At 53.0% G+C, this 17426-nt stretch overlaps 1 protein-coding gene across 1 annotated transcript in view; it reads right to left on the reverse strand.

The window, feature by feature from the left end:
• Positions 1 to 225: 225 nt before the first annotated feature.
• CUNH14orf132 (chromosome unknown C14orf132 homolog) overlaps positions 226 to 17426 on the reverse strand; it is a 55108-nt gene continuing 37907 nt past the window's right edge. The window contains exon 2 of the mRNA XM_039222085.1: positions 226 to 5099. Coding sequence (XP_039078016.1) covers positions 4875 to 5099 — 225 coding nt within the window. The 3' untranslated portion in view covers positions 226 to 4874. The remainder of the gene's footprint in view (positions 5100 to 17426) is intronic.

The following is a 17426-nucleotide window of genomic DNA, read 5'->3' on the forward strand; positions in this document are numbered from 1 at the left end:
TAACGGACACCTCACAGATACTGAATAGTCAAAACTATTACCTTGGATGCTGTACAATTGTAATTGGAGCTTATGTAATGATGTCATACGTACAACGTGTGCACTGTAACACCCCCGTCCCTTACCCCATAAAAACCCTGCTCACTATTGTTCGGGGCTTCACCTTGCTGCCACTACACTGGTAGGCGGGTGAGCCCCTGCTCGAGCTTGTAATAAAGACTCTTTTGTACTTGCATCGGTGTCGGCTCCTTGGTGGTCTCTGGGGACTCGCGAATCAGGCACAACAAGCACAGCTCCTTGGCCGACCCGTCGTCACAGTGGCCCGGCCCACCTAGGACTTGCTCTGGGGATGGTCAAAGGCATGCAAGGGATGGTGTGCAGGCCAGGTAACAGGTGGCAGAGAGCATGATGCCTGCCCCGGGGCTGGAGCTCACATCCAGCGCCACCCTTGCACTCCCTGGTAAATGCAGTGGGAGATGTGCCTTGAACCAGGAAGCCGGAGACTTGCCGGGTCTCCAGTCAGTATCTGGCCCCAGCTGCCCTCCCAAGTATTAGATTCTGATTGGAGGCTCTCTAACGCCTCTTTACCACTGTGAGACTCTGAGACTGATAAACACGTGCGCACCGCTCTGCCCCTTTCCAGCACCTACACCTGGGACCCCAACAGCCCCGGCCTCAGAGCCCCCCGCCCTGGGGTGGTCCCTTCCAGGGGGCTCCCCTTAGAGTGCATGCACGCAGGAAGACACAGGGTTACTACCTAGCCTGGCGGGCCAACAGAGTTGGATCTGAATCACAGCTCTCTAGAGCTCTCTCTGAGGCACATTAGCCTGGCCTCAGTTTTCTCAACAGAAGAATGGGACAATGACTGATGTGTGCTTCTCTGCACCTCACTTCTGCCCCCTGAGGGGTGATTCGAGAAGTGAATGGGATGCAAACAGAGCACAGCACAGGGAACAGGGGCACAAGAAATGACAACAGTAAGGATGATAATTATTAGTAACATCACTAATACTGATGAAAGAAGGTCATGCTCACGAGGAAGGAGAATGACATCTGTGTGGATTGGGTAGCAGCGCAGACGAAGGTGGAGTCTTTCCAGTCCTCAGGGAGGGATTCCCACATATGCTAGTGGTCTGGCCGCATCCAAGCTTTCCATTGGGAACAGGCTGGAAAACGGCTTGTTGAGTCTCCAACCAAGTGGTACTGGCCGGCCCCCCTAACCCTCTCCCTTGGATCCCAGGAAACCCCTCAAAGGAGATAGATAGAATGGTCTCTTTCTGGGGGGATAAGGGAGGTCAGGGGAGTCTTACTTTCCTCTTAACCTTGATCCCACAGGGACAGGAGGGACAGCAGAGCGATCATCTTACCCAGGCCCACACAGGAGGTGAGATCCCCTCGAGATGCACCTGCCCGAAGTGTCTTTTGGCTTCTCCTCCAAGCTCCCGTGACAGTGGCTCAGCCCCTCCGAAACCAGGTGTTGCTCTGGGCAGTGAAGTGTCGCACATGCCAACAGACACAGGTGTGGGACACCGTTGGCTTGCAGAGGGGACATGGGGAGACATGTGGCGGGCCAAGCATGAAGAACATTCTGGCAAATGCAGGACCTCTTCCCTGAAGAACAAGAGGCAAGCCCCTTCTTCCTCAGCGCTGGCTCATCGAGTCAAGGTGGGCTCTGGGGCCAAGCTCACCCAGGAGAAACCAGAACGGGAGCTCCAGGCTGGGCCCCGCGAGAGCGGCCTCTGTCCCTCCTGCTCAGGACAGCCCTGGGGCTGGAGAGAACTCCCGAGGCTGGGCTGGGATGTCCCAGACCATCCCACCTCTCCTCGGCGATTCCGGCAGCCTGCGCCTCACTCCTTGGCTGGGCCCCTTTGTTGGACTCCAGGTATTGGCCAGGGTCCTTTTGTGTGGTCCCAAGAAAGTTGCTCTCTAGAAATTTCTGTGGCTTCATAAAAAAGCTTGTGCTCAACTTTAAAGAGGGGAGCAGGCAACCACCATCCCCGAAGCCTGGACAGAGAGGGCAGTGGGCAGGTGACGGGCGTGCCCCATTCTGAGGACAGTCAGACTCCTACCTGTGGAAGAAGCCAGAGCCGGCCCAAGCCACACCATGACGTGGGACCTTGGGAACAGCCCCTGCAGGCCCAGAGCCTGGTTTAAACGTGCCTGGAGGTGTCAGGCAGCCACTGAAGGCAGCGTGGTATGGCAGGAAGAGACTGGCTTTAGAGCCCGATGGTCCAGACTCAAACCCCAACTTGGCACCTTCATGCTGTGTGGCCTGGGGCAAACTCTGAGCTCCTCGTCTGGTATCTCTGCATCGGAGCACTGATGCCGGAAGGTAACTGTACAGATTAAAGACGTGCATGTGAGTCTAGCACGGTGCCCGGACAATGCCCCTTGCCCACTACCTCACATCGAAGACGGAACCTAGCTAAGTAAAGCATGCGGGACAGGACAGCTCACTCTCTGGCTGGAAATCTGTCCTTTACCCTTCGCTGGACATTCACATGCGCATCTGTCCTCATCGTTATTTAAGTGGCGGTGGGAAAAACAAAAAACCACAGAGAAAAACACCATAGGAGACTTCACAGAATGCAAAGTTTGGACAAGATGGTCCCTCAGTCTCCCGGCCTCGGGTCTATGGCCCTGTAGCTGAATAGAGAGAAATACTTGAAAATTGGATTTAACCGGCATTTATGCCAGGGGGAAAGAAAGCCTTCATGGGGGAGACCCCTGTGCGCAGAATTTTCCAGAGAGCACCGGGCCTGCCAGGGCTGTTTGGTCTTCCTTAAGGGCTAGGACCACACTCCCTTCCTTCCCCATCATGGTGCACAGAACCTTCTCTTCCTTGCCATGGCTCCAGGCCATTTGGGGAATAAAGAGATGCTGCCAGCCTCTTTTCGGGGCTGCAGGCTCCTCTGGGGACATGGAGACGTGCTAGAGTGACCTCCTAGCATTGCCTTAACCTCTGGCTCTGGACCTCCATGAAGACACCTGTCACAAAAAAGGGCCTTGTTCAGGGGGCGGACGTGGGGGCCTGACACACGGAGGGGGTCTGCTGGAGAAGCAGCTGGGGTGATGGTCTTGCAATCGCTAACCACCCAGCCCGGCCGGCCCTGCAGAGAGCACAGTCCTGTCGGTGATCTCAGAAGGAGCCCAGGCAGAAGGCCCCACATCCCTTCTCTGCAAAGCCCACGCCAGCTCTCCGTGCTCCGGACCTCCCCACTTGAACTGAAGCATTTATGGACGCATATGTGGCTGCGGTGACAGATGTGGCTAAGAAGAGCCGGCGGCCGTCTGCCCGCACCATCTGGAGGTCAGGCTGGTAATCCTGTTATCACAGCAGCTCAGCGACAGCCTCCCAGACGAGCGAGTGGCTGCCTGTGGACAATCGAGATGTCCCTTTGCCCGTTATCAGGAATGCTCATTTCTCCTGAGAGTACAGGGACATGTCCAGCCTTTGAGTACTTGTCCCCAAACGGTACCACGGCTTCTCACCCAGTCTTTCCAGGTTCTCAGCCACAGAGGAGGGGGTGTGTGCTATTCATTTTCTTTTGCACGGCACAGGGAGAAAGCCACTCCTGGCCTGCATGTGAAGGAGCTCCAAGGTGAGCCTCTCCCACTCTGGTCGGCACAGGGGTGAGGCCTGGGGAAGGGGGTACCATGCAGGGGCCTCTTCTAAGGACAGAAGGAGAGTGAGCCCTTTCCCATGCGGCCCTGTCCCCAAAGCACATCCTGTCCTGCTCCAGTCTTTGTGTGGGGGCTCCCTTGCTTGCCAGGCCCCCCTTGGCTACTGATCTGGAGGAACGTAAGGAGACTGACCCAGACAGAGCGCATTCACGCCTGCAAGAGAATGTGGGAGCCACGCCAAGGGTCAAAGGCAGGTGTCTGAATACCCCGCCTACCTTACAAAGCTTCCAGACCATCTGGGCATCCTCACCCAGGGCAGCAGAGAAGAGACTGGTTGGTGGGGGCCTGGAGAGCCCTGACCCGACTCAGAAAATGTCCCTCCTGCTCTGACCGCCCCAGTAATCTGCCCTGTGATCCCAGAAGTCACGCCTCTCCCTCCCATCTGTCAGAAGATGAGGTGGGCGTGAGCCTGCCATCTAAAATTCCATGATTTCTCAGAGAGGAAAGCATCTTCAGGCGGGTGGTCTGAAGACTCGATTCTCTGGCAGGTCTAAAGCTTAAAAGCTCTTCTTCTCTTTTTAAAAAAGAAGAGAAAGTCTGTCCAGCAGATAACCCCTCCTCCCACCCCTGGAAATCTAGCCGTCCTTGGGTTTCCTGATGCATCTGGGTCTCGAAAGGGGACAAATGACTGGTGACGGAGGAGCCCTGTCCAAGTCAAATGAGGAACATTCTATGGCCCTGCTAATCACCGCCAATATTCCAAAGGGCTGAGTGGGAAACCAAGGTCGTGCTGGGATCATTCCAGTTCTGCGGGCAGCTCCTGCTTGGCACCTGGCACACCAGGTGTGACAAGCTGGCATAAAAACAAGACACGTGTGTGATTATTTACTGCCAGCAAGCGATCGGCCATGTTCATATTTCAGACCTGACTGCCTGTTCCTTCTGGTCTCACGTTCTTGGAATGCAGTTTCAAGAATTCCCCAGTCTGCCCCTGGAAGGCTCTGCGCAGTCTGGCATCCGGGGGCTGGTAACTCACACCCCCTTGTTTTCTGGATGGGATGGACCACAGCACAGAACGTGGGAAACCAGGGCTGCTTGGCCCAGAAGAGACCGGCGCCTGGTCAGAACTCCTGGTTCCGGAAGGTGGGCACAGACGAAGGCCAACAGCGACAGTGCTCCGAGCAAAGCCCCGCCCTGCTGCGAGCCCGGCGCGGGGTGGGCCGGCCTGGGGCTGGCGGACACCCCGGGCCTCAGAAGGTGAAGGCGTACACCACCCCAACCACCACAATGTTCCCCAGGGTCGCTATGATGGCAATCCAGAGTAAGACTGCGTCGTTGGAGGACCGCGGAGGCTCCTCCGGCTGGCCCTGGCCATTGGAGGCCGCATGGACGTTGGTGGAAGAGTTAAAGAGTGAGTACTCCGTGCTGAAGTCCTCGTTGGGCGAGTCCATGAAGGCGCCTCCCATCATGGGCAGCTGCGAGAGGGAGAGAGAGAGAGAGAGAGAGAGAGAGAGAGAGAGAGAATTAGGCGGGGCCCGCGGGGCTCTCCTTGTGTTTGTTGTCATGGGCCAGTGCCCATTTTAAGCTATAAAAGTTAGTACTGACCGCCGTGCTTGGAAGCCGACACCCGCATGCCCATTTCGCAGGCGGAAGCATTAAGACGCGCACTCAGCAGCCTGGCGGCCCGCCAAGACTGCTGGCAATAGGCGGGACTTACAGATCTGCAGTCTAAAGGCCACGCCCCTCTGACGGCCACGCCCCTTCTAAAGGCCACGCCCTCCACGCCCGCCTGGATTGTAAGACTTCTTCCTTCCTCTTCCAAAGGTAAAGTCATCATGCTCTTCACAGAACGTTAAGGAAACATAAGAGAGGCTAAAGAAAACAATGAGAATGAGCCTCACCACTTCAGGATAATCCTTGTCAACACTGCGGTATTTTTCTTTTGAATCTGTTTTCTGTGTATGTATGTGTGCGTGAGAGAGAGAACATATTCAAACATGTGGTTTTACCTTCCTGTAGAAAGGTCCATCGAAGTACCACTTTAACCGTTGCATCCTATTCTACCACAAGTGCAAGCCATAATTTAACCAACCCCCTAGGGTGGGAGATTTTAGGAATTTCTTTTTCTCCCTATTACAAATAATGCCCTGATATACATCCCGTACATACATTTGGGGGTGCAAATGCATGCTTGTTCATGCATTTTTATTTATTGGGGGTAGGCTCCCAGCTGTGGAACTTCTGAGTCAATGTGTACGAACATTTCAGAGCTTCTGTGCACAGGGACACATTCCCCAGAAGAGAGGGCACCAGCATGTCCGCACCCCAGAGATCAGAGTGAAGGCTCCAGCCTGGGGGGTGGGGACGTGCTGACCCTCCACACAGCCATGGAGGGACCCCCTCCCTGCTCCAGCCCAGGAAACCAGGGTCCAGGCTTTCCAGGCCCTTCCAGATCACTCCAAGGGCTGATGTGCCTTATGCCCCCAGGGTTGGCTCAGGCAACTCTTAGGCCCGTGGTGTTTGTTTTGGATGGCGCCCGAGTGAAGGAACACTGAAGCTTTCTTTCAACACACACTTCCTGAGCACTACTACTACCAGCATAAAGCCCTGGCATGCTTAGGGAATGTGCAAAAGATTTTATTTTATTTTTTTTTATTATTTTTTAATTTATTTCTAGGAGAGAGAAAGAGACAGCGTGAGCAGGGGAGGGTCAGAGAGAGAGGGAGATACAGACTCTGAAATAGGCTCCAGGCTCTGAGCCGGCAGTCAGCACAGAACCCGACGCAGGGCTCGAACCCACGAACCGCGAGATCATGACCTATGAGAAAGTCGGATGCTTAACTGACTAAGCCACCCAGGCGCCCCCAAAAGATTTTAAATTACCCTCATTTAGGGGCGCCTGGGTGGCTCAGCTGTTGGCAGCCAACTTCGGCTCAGGTCATGATCTCACGGTTTGTGGGTTTGAGCCTCGCATCGGGCTCTGTGCTGACAGCTCAGAGCCTGGAGCCCGCTTCCTATTCTCTGTCTCCTTTCTCTGCCCATCCCCCCACACAAACAAACATTAAAAATGTTTATTTAATCACTCATCTATCCTGTTGGAGGTATCACTATATCCCCATTTCACAGGTGGGTAAGTAGAGGTCAAGACTACAGTGCTACTTCATGGTGGAGTCAGGACTGAGAGCCTGTCAGGCTGTGGAGCCCTGTGCTTCCTGCTCTGCACACAGCTGCCCCGACTCCAGGGTTAGACTCCACGTTGGGGCTTGGAGTCGTGAAGGTCACTGCCCCCAGGAAGACTCGGGCCACAGGGGAGCAAATTGGGGGCCATCTCACTCGGCCACTCATCTGACAAATACATACGAGGCGGGTATTAATTAGGTGCCCCAGCTCCTGACTCTGGGTACAGTGGTGAGCAAGATGGGGTTCCTGCCTTCATGGGCCCACACTCCAGCCCGGGGATGAGCCGGAGGAAGAGGAGAGGGGCCCAGGGAGGGAAGATGAAAAGCAGGACATCCCACTGGAGCACAAGCCATCAGACCCCCACAGGGAGGCCACCTTCAGGCAGCTTGTGCTTGGCCCCTCCGAATCCCAGAAGCTTCTGTGGGCTCAGAGGAGATCGGCATTACATCCATAACGCAGCTCTGTCCTTTATTTAGGTGGGGACCTGCCAGCCGTCAGCCTGGGGGTGTAGTGACCAGAGGGACACTGGGCATCTCTGGACAGGCCAGGGGCCGAGCCTTGGGGGCCAGTGGTTACAGGGGTGTGTTCACTGCATGGGAACACAGCCAGCGCTGTATTTACATATGTGTGCATTAGAGTTAAGCAGTATTTTAAATTAACACGTTGAGTTAAATTGACATATTTACTATATTAATAACTATAATGATGAACACAAATGAAATAACAGTTGATATATATTCTACGAAAAATGCAACCTAGAATTTCAATAATAAGAGAGCCGTGACCTCCTCCTTCCCCCCATGCAGGTGACAGACGGGATGGGCTGCAGCCGAATCAGGTGCAGGCAGCCTAAGGGGGCTGGGGGGCCGGCAAGGCAGGGCAGCTGTGCCTCTGGCCTGCAGGGAAGGTTCTGGGCCTTCCTATTCAATCCATTCCTGCTTCAGAGCTCAGCCAACAGTCCTCTCCACTGGAGCCCTCCCTCCTGCGTGCCCCCATGACCACGTCCTGTCCTGGCAGCCACCCATCCCAGACACAGTCCCACTCTGCTTCCCCAGTGGAATCTCTACAGCCTGACACAGGTCTGGCACACAGTGGTGCCTAATAAATGCTTGTTCACTAATGAATGACAGCCACTCTCAACTGGGACAAATAGCTAGCTATCACTGTGACACTTGCTGACGGCCTGTCCCGCATCTCCCCACGGCCCCCACATCCACCTGCCCCCCGCCCCCAGCAGGGGTCATGGAGGCCAGCGGGTTCCTCCTGCCCATCTGCAGCGGTCGGTGCCCCAGCCACCCCAGGGGGCCCACCTTCTCTAGTGTCTTCCTCTGGCCGCCCACAGCAGAAGCAGGGCTGAGGTGAGGCCGTGGACACACTCTGCTGGTGGCCTCCTGGACAGCGGGGCGGCAGCCAGGGCACGAAGCTGCACTTTCTGCTTCCCTGTGCACCTGGACTTGTTCGGCACGGCCTCCCCTGGGCCCGCCATACCCCAGGGTTTACCCACACCCCGGTGTCCCCACTGGCCACCTCTGTCCCTCCCTCTCCCCCACCCCGGGCCCTGCTGGGTTTCCGGGCAGACCCCCTGACCCCCCCCAACTGTGCGACAGAAATGCTCTTCCATCCCGCTGCGGCCTCTGGGGAGGCCTGTGCCACCCCACCCCCCCCGCCTCCCTCAGGGAGCGCCAGCTCAATGGGTATTTTCATCAAATCCCTGGAGAAAAGGGGGAAAGTGGCCGGAGCTTCTGTTGGGGGAGGAGACATCAGCCCCAGGTGGACCTGACCCCGGCGCCAGCACCACCCCGCCCAGGCACTGCTGCCTCCACTGGTTTTCCGCCCAACACCCTCTACCCCACACCCCCTCCCCACGCTCTGCTCCGCTGCGCACATTTACTGCCCCTGTGTCAGCTCCCGTGGAGGCCTTGATGGGCTGCCCTACATGTAGGGTGACGTCTGGCACGGGTCTCACTGGCCTCAGTCAAGGTGTCAGCTGTGCTCCCTGCTTCCCAGCTCCCAGAGGCGCCCACGTTGGCCCGCACCCCGTCCTGTCTCCCAAGCCTGCAGTGTGGCATCTTCCAACCTCTCTCTCTGACCCTCCTGCTTCCCTCGTGTGGGGACCTTGGTGATCACACCAGGCTCACCCGAATAATCCAGGGTCACCTCCAATCTCAGGGTCCTTAACCTTAAACACACCTGCAGCGTCTCTTTGCCCTGTAAGGGGACGCACCCAGGGGCTCGCCTAGCTGGAGCTCGGGCTCCCACTTCCTGGGATCTCTTCTTGAAGCCAGCCACACGGCGCATTCATCTCAAGCGCCCTCGGCCCCATTCTTAACACAGAAAAGGTGACAAGTACAGCCACGTGGGATTAATGAACTCAAGTTAGCAGAGGGGCCCCCCCACGGGCTGTACATCATAAACCTGAGACCCCAGCGGCAGGATGGTGCCTTCTCCACGGGGTGAGCCCCCTCCTGGGCCCGCAACTGCCGCGACAGTCAGCTCAGCGCCACCAGAGACCACGGCCGGTGTCTGACGGGCACCGCTGCCTCCGAGTTTGGGGACAAGGGCGGGCTCTGGGGCTCGAAAGACTCGGGGTGAATCCAGCTTCATCACATGGAGTAGAGCTGGGGTGAGTCCCTTAACGCCTTTGCCTGGAAGAAATAAAGATAATGCTTTCTCTTCAGTGGAGCCAGCAGGATTCTTGCAAGAAGGGAATAAAATCAAATATGATTAAAATGTGGCGCATGATAGTTACCCAGTAAATCCTCATATTCTCTCCTTCTATCGTTCCTGTAGAAATTCGGAACCAGGAGCATTATATACGTCTCTTCTCCAGCTGCTTAAGGTGAAGGGAGGGAATGGGGAGCCTGGCGTCTCAGGTCGTGTGCATTTACACGATCAATTAATCAGACACTCATTTGCAGGTGCGGCAGACCGCCCTCCTGTTCCCCAACTTATGTTCAGGCCGAGAGATATTCCAAGTCTGGCCAGCAAGGTCATTCAGTCCATCTGTCTCAGGTGTTTGGTTCTTTATCTATGTTTTTTTCCCCCTTTGTCAAACAGATTCGACATTCAAAGTGCCGGGAAAGACATGAAAAGAAGATTGAACGGCAAAATCGTGTGAATAGAAAGCAAGCAAACAAAAAGCTCGGCCTCTTTTGCATCGTTTGGAAGTTGGGAAGAGCTCGGAAGGCCAGGAAGACTCATGGTCAGAGTGAGGGGTGGCGGCTGGAGTCACCCCAGAAGCAGGTGGTGAGAGAAGCATCTGGAAGGTCCCTTGGAGATGCCGCATCTCCCTTCTGGGGGTGGCCAATGGGGCCCTTCTCACACCAGTGGGCAGATGCAGTCACTGGTGCTCTGGGAATGGAGCCCTTGGGTGAGGTTTCAGCTCAGAGCAGATTTGGGCAGTTAAAGCTCCCAAATTCAAACTCTAGAAGAGAGGGGCCCACGGAGGCAGAACAAGAGCTTGGGTATCATGTTGCTGAGTCACACTCCCCGTCAGGATGACACAGGATAGGGCAGCGGCCGGAGGAGAGGGGAGCTCATTTCCCCGTCAGAGGAGATGGTCACATCCAGGTCAGGAAAAAGTCTGCTGGCTTGTCAAGGAGGGGGCACCAAGACAGGTCGGGAAGGTCATGTTCAAGGTCAGTGTTCTCAAGGCTGTGCTTCTTGACGATAACTTCAAGGAAGTCAGGGACCCTCCCTGTTACCCACAGTATCCCCAGTGCCTAGAACAGAGCAGGAGCTCAAAACAATATTTGGTGAAAGAAAATTCCAGCACCATCAGCCAAGAATTCGGAGGGTATGCCGAGATTCAGTCTAGAGCCAACATTTCCTGGCTGGGTGATCCGGGCCCATTTCCTAATCTGTCCGAGGTTCTGGATTCTCACCAAACCACACGGAAACACCAAACACTGCCTCATAAAGGGGGCTGCCAGCAGGTGCGAAATGCTTTCTGTGGGGGGAGAGGCAAGTCGCAAGAGAAACTCAGAGACCCTCCCTGAAGTTGAAAACATGCACACGGAATACTCTGTATTATGCTTGGATCCACACATACGAAATCAAGGTATAAACACGAATTGTGAGCATATGAGCCAGACTCACCATGGCTGTTGCCACGGAGAAAACGGTTGGGGACAAAGGAGACTGGTATTGTCTGAAATATTTTATCCTAAGAAAAGATGAGCAAACATGCTGAAATATTAAAAATAGTATCTTCTGGTCACTGAGCATATGGGTGTCTGTTACTTTTTGGTATCTTTATTTATTTTTTATATTTTATTTCCTTTGAGAGGCAGAGAAAGGGAACGAGCATGCGTGAGCAGGGGAGGGGCAGAGAGAGAGGGAGAGAGAGAATCCCAAGCAGGCTCCTCACTGTCAGCTCAGAGTCCGACTAGGGCCTCAAACCATGAACTGTCAGATCAGGATCTGAGCTGCAACTAAGAGTCAGATGGTCAACTGACTGAGCCACCCAGGCACCTCACTTTTTTTTTTTAATTTTTAACATTTATTTATTTTTGAGAGACAGAGCACGAGTGGGGGAGAGTCAGAGAGAGAGGGAGACACATAATCCGAACACAGGCTCCAGGCTCTGAGCTGTCAGCACAGAGCCCAACGCGGGGCTTGAACCCACGAACCGTGAGATCATGACCTGAGCCGAAGTTGGACGCTTAACCGACTGAGCCTCCCAGGTGGCCCTGGTATTTTTAAACTTCTAACATTAAGAGCAATGCTTTGAACAGTGGAGTAGATCGCAGACGAGGTGGCTACAATCACCACTGGGGACCCAGCACCTCTGTGAGGCCGGGATGGTGGTACCCAGCCCCCCGGGCCGCTGTCTCTCAGTGTTGGAGTCACGCTATGTGGCACGTGGGAGCCTAGCACGGGGTGGACGGGTTCCAAGGCGGTGTGGCTGCTGTGGACCCGTCTCACATGGCAGAGCTGCTCTGAGGAGGAGGCTGGCCCCCACGTCCCCATCTGTTCCCGCTGAGAAGAGGGAGGTTGGATAAATCTCCCCCAGGCTGGGCCTCGCCACGGGAAGGAACAGAAAACGCTTTCAAAAGGAAACTCTTCAAAGCCTGGTAACCAGAGGTGGCCCTGGCAGACGCCCCCTGAACCCTGCCCAGGCTTCAGAGGAGGGGACAGGAGAGACAAAGGGCTTCTGTTGCTGGAGTCTCTGTGCAGTGGGCTTGCTGGCCACAGGCTGGTCCCCACCAGACCCTCCTCCCTTAAAAGGCCACCCTCGGGTCCCCGGGGCGTCCTAGTCCAGCCACAAGTAGGATCTGATGCTCCCGAGCGGTGGATTTCAAAGTTACATTCATACCGGGGGAAAAAGGGCTAAAAACAGCCATCTTGTCCCCATCCCCAGGGGGCGGTGGTACTCTGGTCTGCTCACGGCCGGCCACCTGGGTGCTGGCCTCGCTGCAGCCCTGTTTCCCCCTCTGAGCCTCGCTTATCCGGGAGAGGCTCAGGTGAGTATTCGCCGAGGCCAAGCGGAGCTCTCAGAAGCCCGCACCAGACGCGGAGAAAGCCAGGGTCAGGTGCAGAGGGTCCGAACGTGCGAGCCGTGTGGCTGGTAGCCAGGCCCTCAGAGAGCATCCTCGCCCAGTTAAATCTGAACTTCAGAGAAGCAACAACAAAATGAATGTATAAAACACTGCACTGGACATACTTACAGTGAAAAACCGTACTGAAACGTTCTCTGACTTTCAGGTTTATACCTGGGTCTCCTGTGTTTTTATTTGCCAAGCCTGGCGACTCTGTGTGGGGCTGCTCTGATGGACAGCTGTGATTTCAGAGTCAGTGCAAGGGGCCACGCCCTCAGTCTCGTCTCTCCCAAGCACACCAGCTGCAGCCCCGGTTCTCTGGGTGCCTAGTTCACTGGAAAATTCCAGGGATGCCTCTGGGCCAGCCTGCAATCATTAGAAACGTAATTTCTCTCATTACTAATTCCCGGAGAGTCTCTGTGGTCCAGATCTCAAGGCTGGGTTCATTGAGAGTGCCATCCGTCTGTTTGTTATTCATTCAACAAACACAGAAGGCCTACTCGGTGCCCGCAGGTGCTAAACAGACACTATGGATGCCAGAGGGAAACCTGACTCTGACCTTGGAGGGTTGGACATTTAAAAGGAATACAGACAAAATGTCAACGGCATTTCATGCCCTTTGACAGAGACGAGAAGAAAGCTACAGATCTCACAGCATGAAGGAGGGCAGCTGTGGCTAATTCCTTGAGCTGAAGAATCAGGCATGGGGCTGAGCCCTGGCTCTGTTCCTTTCTGGCTGTGTGACAGGACCAAGTGACTCCCCCTCTCTGGGCCTCCGTCTTCTATCTGTAAAATGAGGATAGTAACGGGAACCACGCGCTGGGGTGATGAAAGGCCACATCCCGGCTTTAGGACTCAACACCCGGGGGCCCTAACTGTCCTTCCTGTCATCCCTGGCTGGGCCCAACCCCCAGGGGCCCAGAGCCAGGCCTGTTCCCCTCTCGGGGCCTCACCATCCTGGGGAGTTTTTGGTGGTCTCCATTTTCCACTTCCGGTTCTGGGCAACTGAAAGTGAATTCCATCGGGGGCACGAGAAAAGAGGAGAGAGCCCACTGCAAGATAAACAGCGATCCTCTAACCACGTCTTCTGATGGTGAAGACCCCTAGAGGCAGTGCGTCTGAGGCCAGAGAAAGGTGGCTGAGCCCCCGTTTCCTGCCTGAGGACCCCACAGACCACCCCCCAGACGGGTCCCCCCCTGGATCAGAACCACATGCCAGCCACAGGGCCCGATCTCCTGCCTGGGGGCGGGGGTGAGACCCTGCAATGAGGCTGGAGACGCCCCAGGACGATGTGCCATCCCGGCCCCAGGGCCCCTGTGCTGCTGGGCGCGGTCACCTCTACGCTGGGTCTTTTTCCTGCACAAACACAGAGGGCGCTAGCCCTGCGCCCAGGGGTCCTTAAGAAACAGTTAAAATACATCAAAAAGGCTTCTGGTGCTGGTGAAGCAGAGTAAGCCCATGACCGAGCCCAACTAGGAACGCCGGGCAGCACGAACCAGGGATCCGGGAGCCCCGTGCCGTGAGCCTCGGCAGGTGCGCTGGGCAGGAAGAGACCCTGAGGGTGCAGGTGTGGTGAGCTCACTCGGGTTCTCCCTTTCTCCCCGGCTTTGACAGCAAAAGCCCGAGAGAACTCCCCTTTTCCAGACAGAGCATAGAGAAGTGGGGGTCCCAGGAGCCGGAGAGTTTGGGGGAACCCCCAATTTCTTTCTCTTTTCTCGCTCTGGCCACCCTGGAGCGAGCTGGCCGGGCTTCTATGCTTCTATGTCAGTGGTCCGGGTAACTGATAAAAGGGCCCTCGAGGTGTGAGGAGTGTGGGGAGCTCCTCTTATTCTCTCTCTTTCTCTCAGCTCCTGCTTTGCCCAGCCGGCATCCTGGACGTGCAGAGCCGTGTGGCACAGAGGGCAATCAAGCTGACAGAAACACGGACTCCCACTTGGAGGGTTAGGAAAGAAGGCCTCCGGGAGGCACAGAGTATCCCTGGGGAAGAGGGTGGCGAAGGGATCCCCTAATTCTGCGTAGGAACCTGCACATATTCTGGGCTCGCTCTGTGGTGTGCACGCAGGTGAGGGACCCAAAGATGTGTCAAGAAGGCTTTGACAGTGGAACTGAGACGGAACGCCATGTCCAAGTCCAGATGCGCCCCGGAGAGGTAGCTGTGCAGGGCAGAGCCAAATAGCATCACCCACGGCTTCTCAGTCAGTCAATCAGTGCTGGGAGCACTGCCTGCAGAAGGCAGGGGACATCTTCTGCCACAAGAAATCCCCACGTGACCTCCCTGACAAATTCTACCAACCCCATAAGGAAGAATCATACCAATTCTACACAATCTCTTCCAAGAAACAGAAGACGGAAAGACACTTTCCACCTCTTTTTACGGAATGCTTCCCAAATTGGATTAACGATGTCAACACTACCCTGCTACCAACATCAAAGACAGGGCAAGAAAAGAAAGTTGAACATCAATAGCCTAATTGAGCAGAGACAAAAAGGAGACAACAGGCATTGGCGACCTGAATCCAGGAATACATAAAAAGAGAATGCACTTCTTGTTATCTGGGTGGACATTTCTGTTCTTTTCTTTTTTTTTTAAATTTTTAAAAATGTTTTATTTATTTTTGAGAGAGAGAGAGAGACAGACAGACAGTGTGAGCAGGGGAGGGTCAGAGAGAGAGGGAGACACAGAATCCGAAACAAGCTCCAGGCTCTGAGCTGGCTGTCAGCACAGAGCCCAACACAGGGCTCGAACCCATGAACTGGGAAATCATGACCTGAGCCGAAGTCGGCTGCTTAACCGACTGAGCCACCCAGACGCCTCAGGGTGGACATTTCTAAAAGTCAGTTGATATAATTCATTACAGTAATGGAAGTAAGAAGAAACAAAACATAATCATGTCGATAGCTGCAGAAAACTCATTTGACAAAATTAAATACCCATTCATGGTAAAAATTCTTAGCAAACTCGAAATAGAAGGAACTCCTTAAATCTGACAAAGACCAACTACAAAAAAAAAAAAAAAAAAAACCAACCACCATCAGCAACAACAAAAAACAACTTAGAGCTAACATCATACTTAAAATATTTTTAAAAGTCAGGGCGCCTGGGTGGCTCAGTAGGTTAAGCGTCCGACTTCGGCTCAGGTCGTGATCTTGTGGTACATTGGTTTGAGCCCCACGTCGAGCTTTGTGCTGATAGCTCAGAGACTGGAGCCTGTTTCCAATTCTGTGTCTCCCTCTCTCTCTGCCCTTCCCTTGCATGCACTCTGTCCTTGTCTCTGTCTCTCTCAAAATCAAACATTAAAAAAAATTTAAATATTAAAAAAAATCAATTGTGTGTCTATAGTCAAGCAATGAATAATTAGAGTTTTTTTTTAAAAGTTCCATTGAAAGAGCACCAAAAAATTAAAGCACTTCCTATAAATCTAACAAAACATGAACATGATCTGAATGTTAAAACCACAAAATACTGATGAAATAAATCAAAGAATAGTTCAATAAGCAGAGAGAATAGTATGGTCATGAGCTGGAAGATTCAATATTGTCAAGATGTGAATTCTCCCCCAATTGATATAGAGACTCATTGCAATACCAATCAAAATTCTAGGAGGCATGTTTGTAGATATAGATAAGCAGATGACAACATACATATTCCCAGGCAAAGGACCAAGTATAGCCAAGAAAAGAACAAAGTTGGGGTGACTGGGTGGCTCAGTTGGTTAATCGTCCGACTTCGGCTCAGTCGGTTTGATCTCGCGGTTTGTGAGTTCGAGCCCCGCGTCGGGCTCTGTGCTGACAGCTCGGAACCTGGAACCTGCTTCGGATTCTGTGTCTCTCTCTCTCTCTGTCCCTCTCATGCTCATGCTCTGTCTCTCTCTGCCTCAAAAATAAACAAACATTAAAACATTTTTAAAATGTCATATGTGGGGCACCTGGGTGGCTCAGTTGGTAAAGTGTCTGACTTTGCCTCAGGTCATGATCTCACGGTTCCTGGGTTCAAGCCCTATATTGGGCTCTGTTCTGAGAGCACAGAGCCTGGAGCCTGCTTCGGATTCTGTGTCTCCCTCTCTCTCTGCCCCTCCCCTGTTCATGGTCCGTCTCTCTCTGTCTCTCAAAAATAAATAAATGTTTTAAAAATTTAATTAAAAGAATTACCAAAAATCCCCATCCTCATACCTTATGTAAAAATTAACTGGAAATGGATCACAGACCTAAATGTAAACATAAAAGTTTAACACTTTTAGAAAAACACAAAGGAGGAGACTTTCTTGAGTTAGGTAGTATCTTGAGTTAGGTAGGCAAAAAATTCTCTTATCCAACACCAAAAGTGCAATCCATACAAGAAAACATGGGCAAACTGGATTTCATCAAAATTAGAAACTTCCTCTGTGAGACTGTTGAGAGAATGAAAAGGCAAGCCATAGATTGGAAGAAAATATTTACAAATCACGTATCTGACAAAGGACTTATAACTAGAAATATATAAAGAGCTCTGACGAATCAACAATCAGAGCAAAAGATCTGAACAGCCGCTGAACAGGAGATATACAGAAAGTATAAAAACACATGAAAAGATGTTCACCATCATCAATCATTAGGGAAATGCAAATTAAAAGCATCATAAGATACCACTTACACATATTAAAAATGGTTAAATTTTTTTTTTTTTTAAAGATCTGTTATTTAGTTGTGGCGAGAATGTGGAATGGCTGGAACTCCCATACAAAGCAGGCTGGAAAGGAAAATGGTACAGCCGTTCTGGAAAATACTCTGCAGTTTCTTATAAACATACATTAACCAAACAGCCTGGAAATACTACCGCTATGTATTTGCCCAAAAGAAATGAAAACTTACATTCATACAAAAACCTGTGCCAATGTTTATAATAACTTTACTCATAACTGCCCCAAACTGGAAACAACATGCAGACAAAAAATGAAGAAACACCCCCAAAATGGTGGTACAGTCACACAATAAAGTACCACTCGGCAGTAAAAGTAGATGAATTCTCGATGTACAAAACGTGTGTGGATCTCAAGCTCATGAGGTTACATTGAATCAAGCCAGACAGAAAAGGCTACATGCCCT

Source organism: Hyaena hyaena, unplaced genomic scaffold (genome assembly GCF_003009895.1).
Source record: "Hyaena hyaena isolate Hyena2069 unplaced genomic scaffold, ASM300989v1 scaffold_1053, whole genome shotgun sequence".
NCBI lineage: Eukaryota > Metazoa > Chordata > Mammalia > Carnivora > Hyaenidae > Hyaena > Hyaena hyaena.